Consider the following 14,927-nt stretch of genomic DNA (forward strand, 5'->3'; position numbering starts at 1 on the left):
GAAATTCATTCGAATTTCCAACGGAAATTCATTCAAATTTCCAACGGAAATTCATTTGATCAAAATAACAGACATAACGTTTGGAGCTGGAATAGTAAGCAGAAGAGCTGGAGCAAAAGTTGTAGCAAATCCAATTGTCTAGTTATGTCAAGAACATTCAGAAAATATTGCACGAAGGTCAATAAAGCTGAAAAAGTTATGATGAATTATTGCAAAAAGATAAAGCCACAAAAGCAATTATGCGGTGACCTGAAGGAGGAACAGAAAAAGTTGAGAAGAGACCAAAACGAAACATTGTTGTTTTTAAAAGTTTAAAGACATACAGTTGTATTAAAAATTTCAATGAGAATACAAATGAAGAGTAATGTAGTGATGTGTAGAACAATGATATAAATTATTGAAAAACTTATTTACTATATCAAAAAAATGGAGGTACCGCCATCGGGGGGTGACAATGAGTCTGGGGTGAGAATGGGTCATCGCTCTCACCGGAAGCCTGAAGGTCGTAGAACAAAATCGTTTAAAAAGGTCTCTTATATTTTAGTCTTCTTGCCCTCAGATACATTCAATCCATTCTACAATCATTCTGAGTAGTTGAAATAGTGACCCATTCTCACCCCCATGTCACCCCCGACGACGGTAATTAAAATTATTCAAACTGGGTGGAATGGTAAGAAAATCACAAGTTTAGGCAAACAAAATGGTGAAGTTGGCTAACAAGTATTTGTTATGGAAGCCGATGTATTTTTCGCGACATCTGACATTATTAACCGAGATATTTACGTAAAAGACTGCAGACACGTTTGTTTCCATTTTGAAAGAATAAAAACAACAAACACACTTGTTCCGTGCTGTTTGTGCTAGACCTAGTTGCTTGTCATTACTGGAAAACGAAACAGGAATGGTATACCACCGAAAACGTCCAAGTTGCACCCAAGGAAGGACAAAAACCGCCCTAACGCACCGGAATAAAAGAATAGGGCACTCGTTTAGCGAAACCTCAACGAATTGGCGTTCAGCAAAAATTTAAAAAAAGACAGGAACACCGTCTTCGACCAGAGGTCGTACAGACTGAACACTTAACACCTAGCATGAGACAACGGACAGGACACATAACACCCAGTGGACCAGTGGAGAATTTTTCGAACACGAAAAGTTTCCTCCTTACCGGGGTGGGAATCGAACCCACACTCCCTAGCACATGCGTCCATACGATTGACGTCGCGAACCGCACGGCCACGAAGCCCACCCCGATTGAAACAACAGTAGTACAAAATCTAATAGATGGTGTGAATGTAAAACGTCAGATCCTTCTTTTCCTTCTTCTTCTTCTTATTGGCATTACATCCCCACACTGGGACAGAGCCGCCTCGCAGCTTAGTGTTCATTAAGCCCTTCCACAGTTACTAACTGCGAGGTTTCTAAGCCAAGTTACCATTTTTGCATTCATATATCATGAGGCTAGCACGAAGATACTTTTATGCCCAGGGAAGTCGAGACAATTTCCAATCCGAAAATTGCCTAGACCGGCACCGGGAATCGAACCCAGCCACCATCAGCATGGTCTTGCTTTGTAGCCGCGCGTCTTACCGCACGGCTAAGAAGGGCCCCGTCAGATCCAACAGCTAGCATTAAGAAAGTCGTAAAGTTAATCATTGATTTAAACTATAACATAATCGGTGTGCACTTAATTATGTTCAACCATTTATTGCCCACCCTTGAATTCATCAAATTGAATCGTATGCTCAAACATGGTTCTTGTATTATGTTATGACAAATTTATTTTTTGGATTAGAAATACAGCCCTGTTGTATGAGAAAGACAAAACTAAATTTGAAGTAAAGAGTAGCATGAAGAGTACTCGTATTTAAAATACAAACCAATACCTATTATATTTATTTCATATTATTTCTCATCATATATTATATTTGAAACTTTTTTCCACCAAAGAATATTTGCCTTTCCCCTTAATTGAACCATTCTACAGCAGAAGCACATCCTCTTACGAAATTCCGATTTATTTTCAATTGCCTGCGCCGAATTTTTGTTTGTATAACACACAATGCCAAAGCTGCACCAAAAAGCAAACAAATGATCGATGTGGCAAACAGTTCCAACTTAATGAAATTCTCAAGAAACACGAAAATTCAACATTGATTTTATTGAGCAAATAGTCGTCCCCATTGCAGCAGCAGCAGCAGCGAAATGCGAAGGCAGTTTTCGTAATGCCTGGTGAAAATGCCTTTGTCTCGACCACCCAACCCACCCTTCTCCCCTCTGGTGCACTATTTGCCTTCAATCTGAGGAATCCAGCTGCACGAAGAAACACGTGACGATGTTGATGATGATGGCGTTCCAATGTAAAACTCGATGTCGTAAAATGTGAAATCGTTTTCTGTTTGATTTCGAATGTACCAACGGGGCCCCCTCTCCGAGCCCCTCTTTTCACGTAATCTTTCCGCGAGTTCACGGAATGCCGGCGGCACCGAACGTGCGAACTAATCTTATTTCGATTTTCCTTTGCCAGCTGGTGCTTGCCTGTTGTCATCGTCATCGCAGTTCCTGGAAGCAGCATCCCGAGCATTTCCGGATTGTTGAATAAGGTCGTCGTCGTCGTCGACGTCGACGTGGGTCGTATGGGGTAACGTCGGTACGCGACGCCGCTCATCAGGAGTACAAAATGTCCCAGAATGTTCCTTTCCATGATGGTGGCTTCCTGCCTGCGCTTTGGTTGGCGTTCCACTCTTTACAGTTGTAGTGGTCTTCGCGAGCGAATGCGACCAAGCGGTCTTATCCCGGAGCGGCCATTGTTTCCGTTGCATTTCCGTTGGCAGTGCAGTTTCAAGCAGAGAGAAGATGCACTGTGGGAAATTATTATCAAATAGTGATAAAAAAATTGGTTCGAATCAATTACTGGCAATTTAACTGATATTTGTATAGTTTTTGGATATGAATGCAAAACCAAGATGATTATTCCAGTTGTGATGGTTTTAATTCATAACATATTGATAAATGTGTAAATCTTTAAATAAGTGTAAGGTTTCTCTTTCTCAGAATAACGCATTTTTGGTCAAAAAAATATCCAAAGAAATTCCAAATACCTTCTTGAGAACTTTCCGAATAATTTCTCGAGAAAATTATGAACAATTTCCAGAATAAGTTCTGAGAATTTTTTTCGAGCAATTTTTGATGATTTGCGTGAAGATTTCTTTTAGAAATTTAAAAGAAATTTTGAAAAGGTTTGCCACGCAAGTTTCCCTTATGGAAATTACGACATATGCCGTTGCTGACGATTTCTGGGTCGGTGTACATATCTGAAATTAAAAACAGGTTAGTTGTTCCAAAATTCAAACTGAAAATAATTACGTTAAAATAGGTTCTTACAAACATTCTGTGTCCTCTATTCTTTCTCAATTTTCTACTGAATTGAAAGAGTAATAATAAAATGCGTTTCTGTTCGAATTTTATTACATGATGGAAACAAATCTACTGAATCTGAAACACTTACGATAACTCATTTATAACAAAAACTAATCAAACTGGGCCAAACATTTTCGTTCGTGTCCGCAACCAATCTTCGCAAATTTCGGCAGCTGGGTCCCCGCGTGAGTAAGAAAAACGGCTTGCACCAAATACGTAATGTATGATTGCAGTGGCTCATGCTGACTTGACTGGAACCGTACTATGGGGTACCGAACCGACTGCACTTGTCGGTACTGTTGCAATGGGGTCCGATTCGTGTATCGTAAACTGCATTCACCAGAACCCAGAAGGGTATCAAGGCTACAATGCAATGACGGTTCGCAGCGAGAAGACAAGGCAGTGCACAATCGCTGTTTGGAATTTCTCTTTACAAAACTGCACTCTTCCTCGCATTCCACTGGCGAGGCACGAAGACTTGGTTGAAAAGCTAGAAGTGTGGTATTTGGAGAAGCTGGCGACGGCACAATATTTCCGGAGGGGTCGTTCCATTTGCGTTGCCGTTTTTTTTTCTACCCGATTCGTAACTGCTGCTTATTTTTAATCCAATCAAACTGTAAATAAATTCATCTTCAACTGCCAGCTGCTAACGAGTGGAAGTGGAATAATGAATGCTCCACCCGCTTAGGCTAAGGGCGGTTGCAAGGAGCATGACCATCGTCGTCGCCGTAGATTTCCTGCGATGTAATGAAGTTGCTGCTGACGCTGCAATCAAAAGAATAAATTAGTTAGTACTTACTACTTTCTGTGAATTAAGTTGATGGGAAAATGTTTGTATGTGGTATTATAAAAAAATCTGATGAATTTTTAAATTATAAAATTCAAACGAAAAGCTTGGATAATCCACCGGAGACAGCGAACATTTTGATAAATTACCTTGACATGACCAGTTATCCGGTGCGAGATAGGCGAATTCCCTCTTGCACGTACAGATCATTTGTCCCTTGCAGTAGGCATTTGGGATGCAGTGGATGTCGTAGTTGCAGCGCTTACCGATGGCTGGAGGATGTTTGTTTTTTTTTATGATTTTCGTTGGTTGGTGTGGATGTGGCAATTCCGGTGAAGCAAGAAAATGGAATAAAGTATGGATTAGCAGGTTTTTGTTTTATGTGGCTTTTATTTCGTGACCATGGCTTTTGTGGGAATAACTTTTGTTGTTATGAAAATGTTCAAGGGCGATGCTACTGATTTTGGTTAACATTATCTCTACTTAGTTTTCTTAGCAAAAATATTTGGTTACATGTCTTTATTTGTCTAAGCTATCACACAATTAGTCCATCGAAAACAAATATCATACCTTGCACCATTTTAATTTTCCGAAATCCAGCGTGTTACGTCCACCTTATGGAACGAATTTCCCGACAAACATTTTAATACTTCAGTCTAATTTTTAACCTAATTCTGTGAAGGCATCTTGTATTTTTATTTCGTTTGCTGTATTGTTAATGAATGACGGAAAGCGAATAAGATTTCACAAATCAAATATTAAAATAGATTTAAAAAATGATAGGCTAGTCATGTAATTCCTATATCCACCGTATTTTTATGTGATCGGAACGAGTGTAAAAGTTTCTTCCTCTGCGTTGGTGAAAGAATGATCTTATCGAGGATGTTATTGTGGATCGGATGGATCACAATCCTGTGTGGTGGGACGCCTGCATTCAATTTTTTTTCCTACGCGTTGGTGGAACGCCTGAATGAAGAATGTAGTTATTGTGTATCAGCCGGATCACTATTCTGCGTGATGGGACGCCCGCATTCAAGAGTTTTTACCTCTGCATTGTTGGGACACCCGCAAGAAGAACCAGAGCAGCACACAATCAAGGCGAATAAGTGTACATAGTGGAGACCATACACATACACTTTGCATGCATGTCAAATGGAGAAATGCGCATATATCGCTCACACTATGTAAACTTATTCACTAACATATGGGTCATTCCGCGCCAAGTGACCGAGCACGTACAATTAACCTATTTAAAAATAATGAAAAATACCTAGCACATATTAATTTTGGTCCATTATTTTGAATAACCATATGACCATGGTGATTGAACCGCCTTTTCGACCAAAAACCCCTCCCTGTTTTTGGAGATTTTTGAAAACATGTTATTTTCAAAAATCGATATCTTAGCCCCCGATAAAGCTACAAGAAACTTTAATACCAGTTTTCCGCTTGAAATTTGATGAAGTTTTAGGAAAAAATACTTTAAATGCTGAGCGGTGTTGCCAACTATATTATTTTTCTCACAAAATAATAAAAAAGCATTTTTCTCAAAATACGTATATTTTTTTCTTCGATTTCTCAACGGATTCGAGCTTAACAGACTTTTTCCAGTCGGAAACACTTATCGATACAAAGTAAAATGTGCCGTTGCTGAGATATGGCAGCTTTAGTAAATCTTATTTGGGTCATTCCGCGCCAAGTGACCGAGAAAAAGTGAAAACTTGCAGGTGAATACTATGAATTCTAACCAAATCAGGTGTATCTACTTACTTTGGGCCCATATTTCGAAAAAGCATTTGATCCGACCGTTTGAGCCGCCCCTCCGACCAAACACTCCTCCCTGTTTTTGAAGATTTTTAAAAACATGCCATTTTCAATAATCGATATCTCCGCCCCTAATAAAGCTAAAAAAAACGTCAGTACCAGTTTTCCGCTTGAAATTTTGTGAAGATTTTACAAACAATATTTCAGATGCAAAGCAGTGTTGCCAACTACATTATTTTAAAAAAAATAGCATTTTTATCAAAATACGCATAATTTTTTTTAATTCTCCTGTTGAAAACACTTATCGACCCCCAGGGCAGTCGCGGGATAATCATCGATGTGCCGCGAAAGACAACTCTTGATTCATACTTGAGTCCCTTTTTTGTCCTAAAAATGTATACCAGCTTTTAGATTTGAATCTTATAAGTAATGATTAGATTTGGAATACTAATAAACGAATGACTAAAGAACAACAAATTTTTAGAAGTAAATAGCCTTCTTTAGGTATCCAAAACAGGTGAAAATATGAATGCTGAACTGTGCTGGTCGTCAAAATCCATGTCCAATCCAAAAACAATATAAATTCAATTGAAAAATCTATTCGAAATCCAATCCGTATCTAAACCAAATTCTAACCAAAGCAAATCAGAATCCAGTCAAATCATATAGAAATCCAATTCAAATCAGATCCAAATTCAATCTAAATCCAATCAAAATCTGATCCAATTCAGATCCAAATCTAATTCAATCCAAAGCTGATCCAAACCCTATCCAAATTCAATCCAATACAAAATTAATTAATATCGTTTGAAATTCAATCCAAATTCAAATCCAATCCAATCTAAAACCAATCCAAATCCAATCAATGAAGGAATATAAAGTAATTTATTATGATTCGCTCAATATAACTCACTTTTTGTTAAATTTATAAAAATCAATTCATTTTGCACCTTGTGGGTCGCAAACAATATTGGATTCTGCTAAACCCACCTAGCATATCCAAAAATTTGGGAACATCTGTACTAAGGAATTAAAGAAGATGGGGTTCGAAAATGTAGCGTGTTCTGTTATTGATTATAAATTTATGTTCTGACATAATTATCAAAATTTTATTATCTTCAGACGAATTTCAGTGATCAGAACGCTTAGTAAGGAACATGAAAAAATGCGTTGACACAAAATGTATTTTGTGCTGCCCCAATCTTAAGAGGGGTAATCTCCTCCAACAAGAAAACGTACAAAAAGTTCAGGGATTAAAGAGTACAAAAACGTGCGTGAAGGAGGAAAACGGGTGCAGAAGCAGAAGCGTTTGGTTCTAGCGAATCTGACTGAAATATATGCCCTCTTCAAGGAAATTTTTTTTTTACAAAATTGGATTTATCAAATTTGCCGAACATCGGCCGCCCGAATGCGTTTTAGCAGGAGCAGCAGGCACTCATACAGTATGTGTATGTGTAATCCACGAGTACTTCAAACTAATGTTTACGGAAGCAAAACTTGTTCTCTCTTGAAACTTGAAGTTAATAGAATCAAAGCATTTCCCTCGTTTAGAGATCTATTGAAACTGAACCTTTGTAGCCCCCCAGCAGAGCTAATTGAGCAAAATGCAGTCATGTAACTACTGTTCTAATGTTGGTTTTTCATCACAGCACCCAAAATGAGTGCTATAATGAAATTTATGCAACCCATTTGAGTTGCATAGTGGTCATTAAATCACCGATTTCGTTGGTATGGAAAAGTAGGCCGTTTTATCAATCAAAGACGAACTGTAAACCAGGTATTATGATCAGGAATTGCAAAAATAACTTTAAACCATTAAAACATATTCAGTGGAAATCTGGCATCACTGGCCTCAAAAGCATTATGGGCTGCAAAAATATGTTTTTTTGTAAATTATTCGAATAAAACTAAAAAAACTACATTATCATAGTTGTTTACCTTTACAGAACGAATTGAACGATATGCTGAATGAAAACCTTCGATTATGCCTAACTAAAACCGTCATAACTCAGCAACTGCTCATTTTACTTTGTAACGATAAGTGTTCCTGACAGGAAATTGCCTGATAAACTCAAATCCGCTGAGAAATCAAAAAAAAAATTATACGTATTTTGAGAAAAATGTTATTTTTATTTTTTTTATGAAAATAATGTAGTTGGCAACACTGCTTTGCATCTAAAATATTTTTTGTAAAATCTTCACAAAATTTCAAGCGGAAAACTGGTACTAACGTTTTTTGTAGCTTCATCAGGGGCGGAGATATCGATTATTGAAAATGGCATGTTTTTAAAAAATCTTCAAAAACGGGGAGGAGTGTTTGGCCGGAGGGGCGGCTCAAAATGTTGGATCAAATGTTTTTTCGAAATGTAGGCCCAAAGTAAGTAGATACACCTATTTTGGTTGGAATTCATAGTATTCACCTGCAAGTTTTCACTTTTTCTCAGTCACTTGGCGCGGAATGACCCATATGCGACTTTGTGTTTGCAGGGCAGCTATCCGCATACAACAAATGTTGGTCATATTTTAGTAGCTGCAACCAAATCAAAGAGATTTGTGCTTTAGAGGTGAGCCAGCCCAGGGCTGCAAACCTCTATAATAAAGAAATAAAAAAAAAAAAAAAAAAAAGATTTGTGCTGATCGGGGATAATTGTATTGTGAATATAATGGATTAAAATTTTGCCTTGGTAAGACGCTCACGTTCAAGGGTTTCTTCTTCTGCGTTGAAGGGACGCCCGCAGGAAGAATTGTGTAATTGTGGATCGAATGGCTCACAACTCTGAATGGTGGGACGCCTGCATAAGAGAGCTTTTTCCACTGGGTTAGTGGGATGCCCACATGAAGAATAGTTTTATTGTGGTTCCGATGGAACACAATTCTGCAAGGTGGGACACCCGGAATCAAAAATGTCTTCCTCTGCGTTGGAGGGAAGCCCACAAGAAGAATGATCTTATTGTAGATCTCGTTGTAAGTGTTCGACAAGATTAGTTTCGTTAATTAAAAGCTTACGCAAATCCCGACCGATTCCAAGTTGTACATGTTTTCTGGAGTACGCAGAGTATACATGAATGTTGATCACGAAATTCCAGAAGTACGTTATTTTCTCCATCTACAATAGGATGAAGGTAAAATGCTTCACTTGTAAGTAGGACAACCACTTCAAAAAAAATTGTCCGACGATGAAAGAATGCTTACGTGTTTAATCCAATTCAACAGAAGCAAGCGATCGAGATGCTGGAAGAAAAGAAAAAAGTCATGGCTGCCGCCGGGATTGCTAATGACAACACTAACGGCGGTCAACGACACGCAAAAATCAAATCGAAAGCGAAAAAATTGAACGGAAAACAACAGCCACCATAAATGTCGGTGCATAGTAAAGTGCCAACAAGCTACGTAGAAGCGAGAGCCAGAGTGATGACAGTCCCACTATGCTCACGTCAGGCTATCGGGAAGAAGCGAGCTCAAATTAAAATAAAGAGTGGCACCAATGCACTCTGAAGTCGATTGCTTTGATTAAGTTTCAATGCATTCAAATTCTTCATACTTTTATTCGCAAACTTCAATTTTCATTTCAATACCAGCTTCCACCATCACAATCCAGCTCACCGCTACTCTCTTTTATGATCACATATGATTGATTTATAAAAGCAGAAAGTCTATTTATCGTATTCTTAATACTCTTCATGCATCAATAGTAGAAAATTTTCTAAAATCCTTTTTTTCTACATATTTACTTCTGAATAAAAGAAACAACGGATCATGTTTTTTTAACATCAAAAGTTTAGTTTTCCAGTTCCATAAACATGGATCAATCAACAAAATCACAAAATTTCTAAACATCGTTTTTTTTCATCGATTTTATTTATTTTTTTACTCTTGTAGATTTACTTTTTCTTTTTTACTTGTTGTGGCTCTTCGTATATCACTACCGTAGGCCAAACTGTTTTGTTTTAATTCTTTCATTTTTCTTTTTAGTTTTTTTTTATCATCTTGTACTTTTTGCTACTCCGTCTATTTCCACCGGAGACCAGTTCTCAATTTTTTCCCGCATTTATTTTTGGTATTCATTTCAGTCGTTTCTTTTTGTTTCCTCCTTCCTCTCTTTTACACAAAAAAAAACCCTGCATGGCTAGCTTCTAGCTGCGCCATGTCGCGGCCGAGCGAATATTCTTAGGACATCCGTCGAATATCGGAATGGAACACATTGCCTAATAGTTTATCAAAAGAAATATCTTTCACGGCATTTAAAAGAGGTTGCATGCAGCATTTCAAATAATAGGAATTATATTAATTTAATAAGTAAAATAGTAAAAATATCAGCAAAACCAAAATAATAAAAGCGCTTATTCTACTAGTAATAATCAATGTAACATAAAAAAGACTGTCAGTCTTAGGTTACGAAATTTTGGTCAATTGTCATGGGCTGTGTACTCGCAAGTATGTCCATAATCAAAGTACCAAAGATTCGTATCCTAATCGCCTCTTTTGTCACTTTTGTTTTGTATATCGAGCTCGATTTAAAATAAAGAGCGGCACTAAAGCACTCTGAAGTAGACCTGTGCGCCGCCGCGCCACGCCGCCGCCGCCGACACAAATTGACGTACGCCGACGGTCGAGGTGTCGGCGGCGCGCCATACGCCGGTTGGCTCCACGCCGCCGAATTTCGTATTTCACGCCGATGTTTGGCCAACACAAAAATTACATTATGCAGTGCGTTTGCATCTGCCGACCCAAGGCAACCTATCAAGCATTAATTAAATAGTAATTATACCTTTAGCAGATTTGTTTACTTTTATCCCTGTCACTTTAAACCGCTTTGGCGTGTTAAATATTAGGTCATCCAAAAACTTCTTGGCTACAGATCTACAAATGAATAAGCGTGGCGAATAACTTCTAATCTCATATGTAACTTCATGTGGAATAACCTCATTCTGGTCGCATTGGGTGGTTCATCATCTCTTTAAAGGTTGGAATGTTACATATCTTAATTGGTCCAGTGCTTACACACTCAGTTTTTATTTATACAGCTCGGCAAATTCCACACAGCCGTTAGCCCAGCAAAATAAAAACTGATATCCCGGCAAAAATAACGTTTGTTAGCTGGTTTTCGGCAAATAATTTGCTGATTTTTAGCAATTTTTACAGAAATCTCGGCAAAAAACACGTTTGCTGGGGCTCGGCTGTACGAATCTCGGTAAAAGTTCAACAAATTGCTGAGATCCCGAAAAAAATTAAGTGTGTACAAACGCGGCTACAAATCAACACCATAATGAATGTTGGATTTGGATTCCCAGTCTGATATGATATTTTTAGCTTTTCTTGGCATAGAGTATAATTGTGTTAGTCTCATGATATGCGAATGCAAAACTGGCTTCTGGAGCTGGAGCACGTGACTTAACAAATTGAACATTTCCTGCACTCTTCCTTGCAATTGCTAGATTTGTTTAAAAAAATTGGTTTCGATTTATTTGGATAAACAATTCCCAAAGAAATTTCTTGGTTTTCTTGAAATAATTTTCAGGAAGTCCTGAAGGTATATCTGAAGAAAATTCTTAGAGCCTTGTGGAATTTCTGAATTTATCTCCGTTGTAATTTCTGGAGTATTTTCTGAAGGAATCTCTGGAGAAAATCATGAAGGAATTATACGATGAATGTCCAAAGAAATTGTTTAAGAAATTTAAGTATGTCAGTAATTCCTTTAGGAGGTCCTTTTAAAATTGGAAAGGAAATGGTGTTGGAAATTCCGAAGAAATTACTAGATTAATTTCCGAGGGAATGAAATGTCTTATGAAATACATGGAAAAATTCCAGTGTAATTGTTAAAATAATTTCCGAAGGAATTTTGTAGAAATTTTCAAATGTATGTTTGTATGTATGTGGTTATCCATCACCCTGGCTTGAGTCTTGCTCTGCATGCGGCTCCACCTAATAGTACAATCGAATTTAATTACCATTCTGCTTTCAATGCACTTCTGTGTGAAGGGCAAGAAACGGAGGGGGCGGACCCGTAACCAGAGACACTTCCACATCCCGCGGGATAAAGAGAATTTCATTTCAGCAATGTAATTCAACAGACTAATAATTAGATTCACAATCCTTTTTGATCTTTCCGAGGGATGGCTTCTTTGAAGAAGGGCACGACGAGTCCATTACAACTGTGAGGAAGTATACCCATCTACATGAATAGAAATTATTAAAAGTATTCCAAAAAGAATTTCTGAAGGAATTCTTTATGGAATGGTCAGTACCCAAGTAACAATTTCCATGCTTCTTGGATTTATCTAATTCTTATTGCGGACTTATGACAGCAATCACGAAGCTGACTGCTCAGTTTTATTGGCGCTCTTATTGCTATCAATGAACCTCCCATAAATCAGCTGAAAAATGCTTCAAACGTCAAATGCCTGTTGACCATATGAACAGATCTATGGTAGTGATGAAGAGCGTAATAAATCCAATTTTCAACGCTCGAATAAAGCTACAATTTTTGGTCATAATGTGGTCAAATGAATTACCCCCATAAGAATGTTTGTATTGCGAAGAGTTTATGACGGTGTTTTATAAAAGCAAAAATTTTCTGATCAAATTCCATGATGGCCATATTGAAAACGGAAAAGCATTTCACAGTCAGTGAAATATATCACTGAAATGCATGATTTAACGAAATTTTCACCGCTTATCATACATTTTCCGATAAATAATTTTATTAATTAATAGTTTGGGCAAAAATACTAATCGATTTAGTGGACATCCTAGATGTTGTGGTAATCAATATTTTCGATTTATTTCCCTGAACTACGTTATATAGCCGGCGCGTGGTGTTCAACCTTATTTTTCTCACAACATTTGACCATAAAATCGGAAGCGCACTTCTTTTCAATGGTACTGAATCGAAAAAACAACCTGAAATAAAATATTATTTTGTTGTCATCATCATAATTTTCATCAACAATCCATTTTGTTATTATTTTTCTGCAAAGATTTGTTTCTCTTTTTTTAATGCAACATTTTGACAGCTGCCGCAGCCAAATTCCCTTTTTTGCGGGTGGTTTAAAAAGGGTTTCTAAATGCACTTATAATAGGTTTATAGTGGTTATCTGGAGAGGGCCACTTGGCAATATCTTACTCTTATAGTGGTCATCAGAAGGTTGCCGTTTATTACTCGGTTTTATTGTTAGATCTTATAAATTGATCTTGAAAACCATTCTTAGAGCGGAATAAAACTTAAAATGTTACTTGGGTATGAATCTTATATGAATTTTTGAAGGAATTTCCAGAAGAATTCCTTAAGAAATTTCTTAAGGTCCTAAGAAGTTCCGAAGCAATTCCTAGGGGGAATTTAAAAGAAAATCCTGGTTTCATTTGTGGAGAGTTTTTAAAGGACTTCTTGACGAAATTCTTGATCGGATTGCTGACAGAGTTTTTGAAGGTATTTTAGAATGAGTTTCTTGATGACTTACCGAATTGATTCCTGAATATTTTTCCTAGAGGATTAGTTAAGGTATTTATGAAAACAAAATATGTAGAAATTTTCGAAGAAACTCGTGCAGGAAATTCCCAAAGAATTCTTGAGAATATCCGAATATCTGCAATCTCGATATTTTGGGAGTTTTTCTTGGCATGTAGCCTTGATTCTAGAGCCAAAACTGAGTTTGTTTTACTACTGTCCGGACTTTCGAAGAAATTTCTGGAGAACTATAGGAATTTCTGTGTACATATCAATAGCTATTTGTTCGGAAAATCCATTAAACATTTCTTGGTAATTTACTTTCAGAATTCTTTCGGTTAGTTTTTTCATTCTTTATTATAGAGTTGATGTGATACTTTCGTGATACTTATATGACTGAAAAAGCCGATAATAGTCAAACAAAATTTATTATATAGGTTTTCAGCCCTGGTTCACCTCTTTGAAATTCATTTGAAAATTCATCCAGGAGGTAATTTTTTTTTCAGAAATTCGTCCTGGAGTTCCTTAGGAAAATCATTCAATAAACTATACAAAATTCATACAAGCATAATTTTGGAAAAGAATCTTATTTGGAGGAATTTATAAAGGAATTTTCGAAGAAATTTCCAGAGGTATTTGAACGTTAAACTTATTTTCAATTAAAAAAAACACTTAAACAAAGGTTCAAAAAATTAAAGGAATTTACAAACAAAATTTTAGAAGATTTCCCAGAAGAATGTCTGAAGATATTCTCGAAAGAATTCTTAAAGGAATTTTGAAAGAAATTTTCGAAGTTCTACAGGAATTTCTGAAATGGTTGCAATAGGAATTTCCGGAGGAATGTTCGAAGGAATTCCTATAGGAAATTCAGAAAGAATTCCTGGAGAAAGTTCTAAAAATTCCAGAGGGAAAATTTCGAAAGAATACCAAAAATATCTTCGTAGAGTTTCCGAAGAAATTCTTTAAGGAATTATTGGAAGAATTTCTATTAGAAATTCCTAAAAGAAATTTTTGACGGAATTAAAGAAAAACAAAATCAAATTCCGAAGGCTTTCTCCTGAAGGGATTTCCGGATTTATTCCTCAAACAGTGTCCGTAGGTATTCCGATGGAAATTCATGAAGGATTTCTTAAAGGAATTTCCGAAGAAATTCCCATAAAAGTTTTCGAATGAATTTTCGAACAAATTCCCAAAAGACTCCGTAAAGGAATTTCCGAAGCAATCCCTAAAGTAATTTCCAAGGAAATTCCTGAAGGAACTCTTGAAGAAATTTTGGAAAGTATTTCCGAAGCAATACCCAAATAAATTTTCAAAGGAATTCTTGGAGAAATTTCTGAAGGAATTCATAGGGTAATTCTAAATTAGTTCACCGAATTCCTTTTTCGAATTTTCTGAGGAATATCTTAAGGAATTTCCAAACGAATTTCTGGATTTATATCTGAAGTACATTATCTGGGAGTAGACGACTGAAGTTTAGCTATTAAGATTGAATTTTTTCGGCGACAGCGGTCT

General features: G+C 36.9%; 1 protein-coding gene across 2 annotated transcripts in view; it reads right to left on the minus strand.

The window, feature by feature from the left end:
- Positions 1 to 3,441: 3,441 nt before the first annotated feature.
- The window catches only part of LOC134222896 (uncharacterized), an 80,640-nt gene continuing 69,154 nt past the window's right edge, over positions 3,442 to 14,927 (minus strand). For both annotated transcript variants that reach the window (XM_062702048.1, XM_062702043.1), the window contains 2 exons: positions 4,357 to 4,479; positions 3,442 to 4,185 (listed from right to left, as the gene is read on the minus strand). In XM_062702048.1, coding sequence (XP_062558032.1) covers positions 4,067 to 4,185; positions 4,357 to 4,479 — 242 coding nt within the window. In that variant the 3' untranslated portion in view covers positions 3,442 to 4,066. The remainder of the gene's footprint in view (positions 4,186 to 4,356; positions 4,480 to 14,927) is intronic.

The sequence above is a fragment of the Armigeres subalbatus genome, chromosome 1 (genome assembly GCF_024139115.2).
Source record: "Armigeres subalbatus isolate Guangzhou_Male chromosome 1, GZ_Asu_2, whole genome shotgun sequence".
Taxonomy (NCBI): domain Eukaryota; kingdom Metazoa; phylum Arthropoda; class Insecta; order Diptera; family Culicidae; genus Armigeres; species Armigeres subalbatus.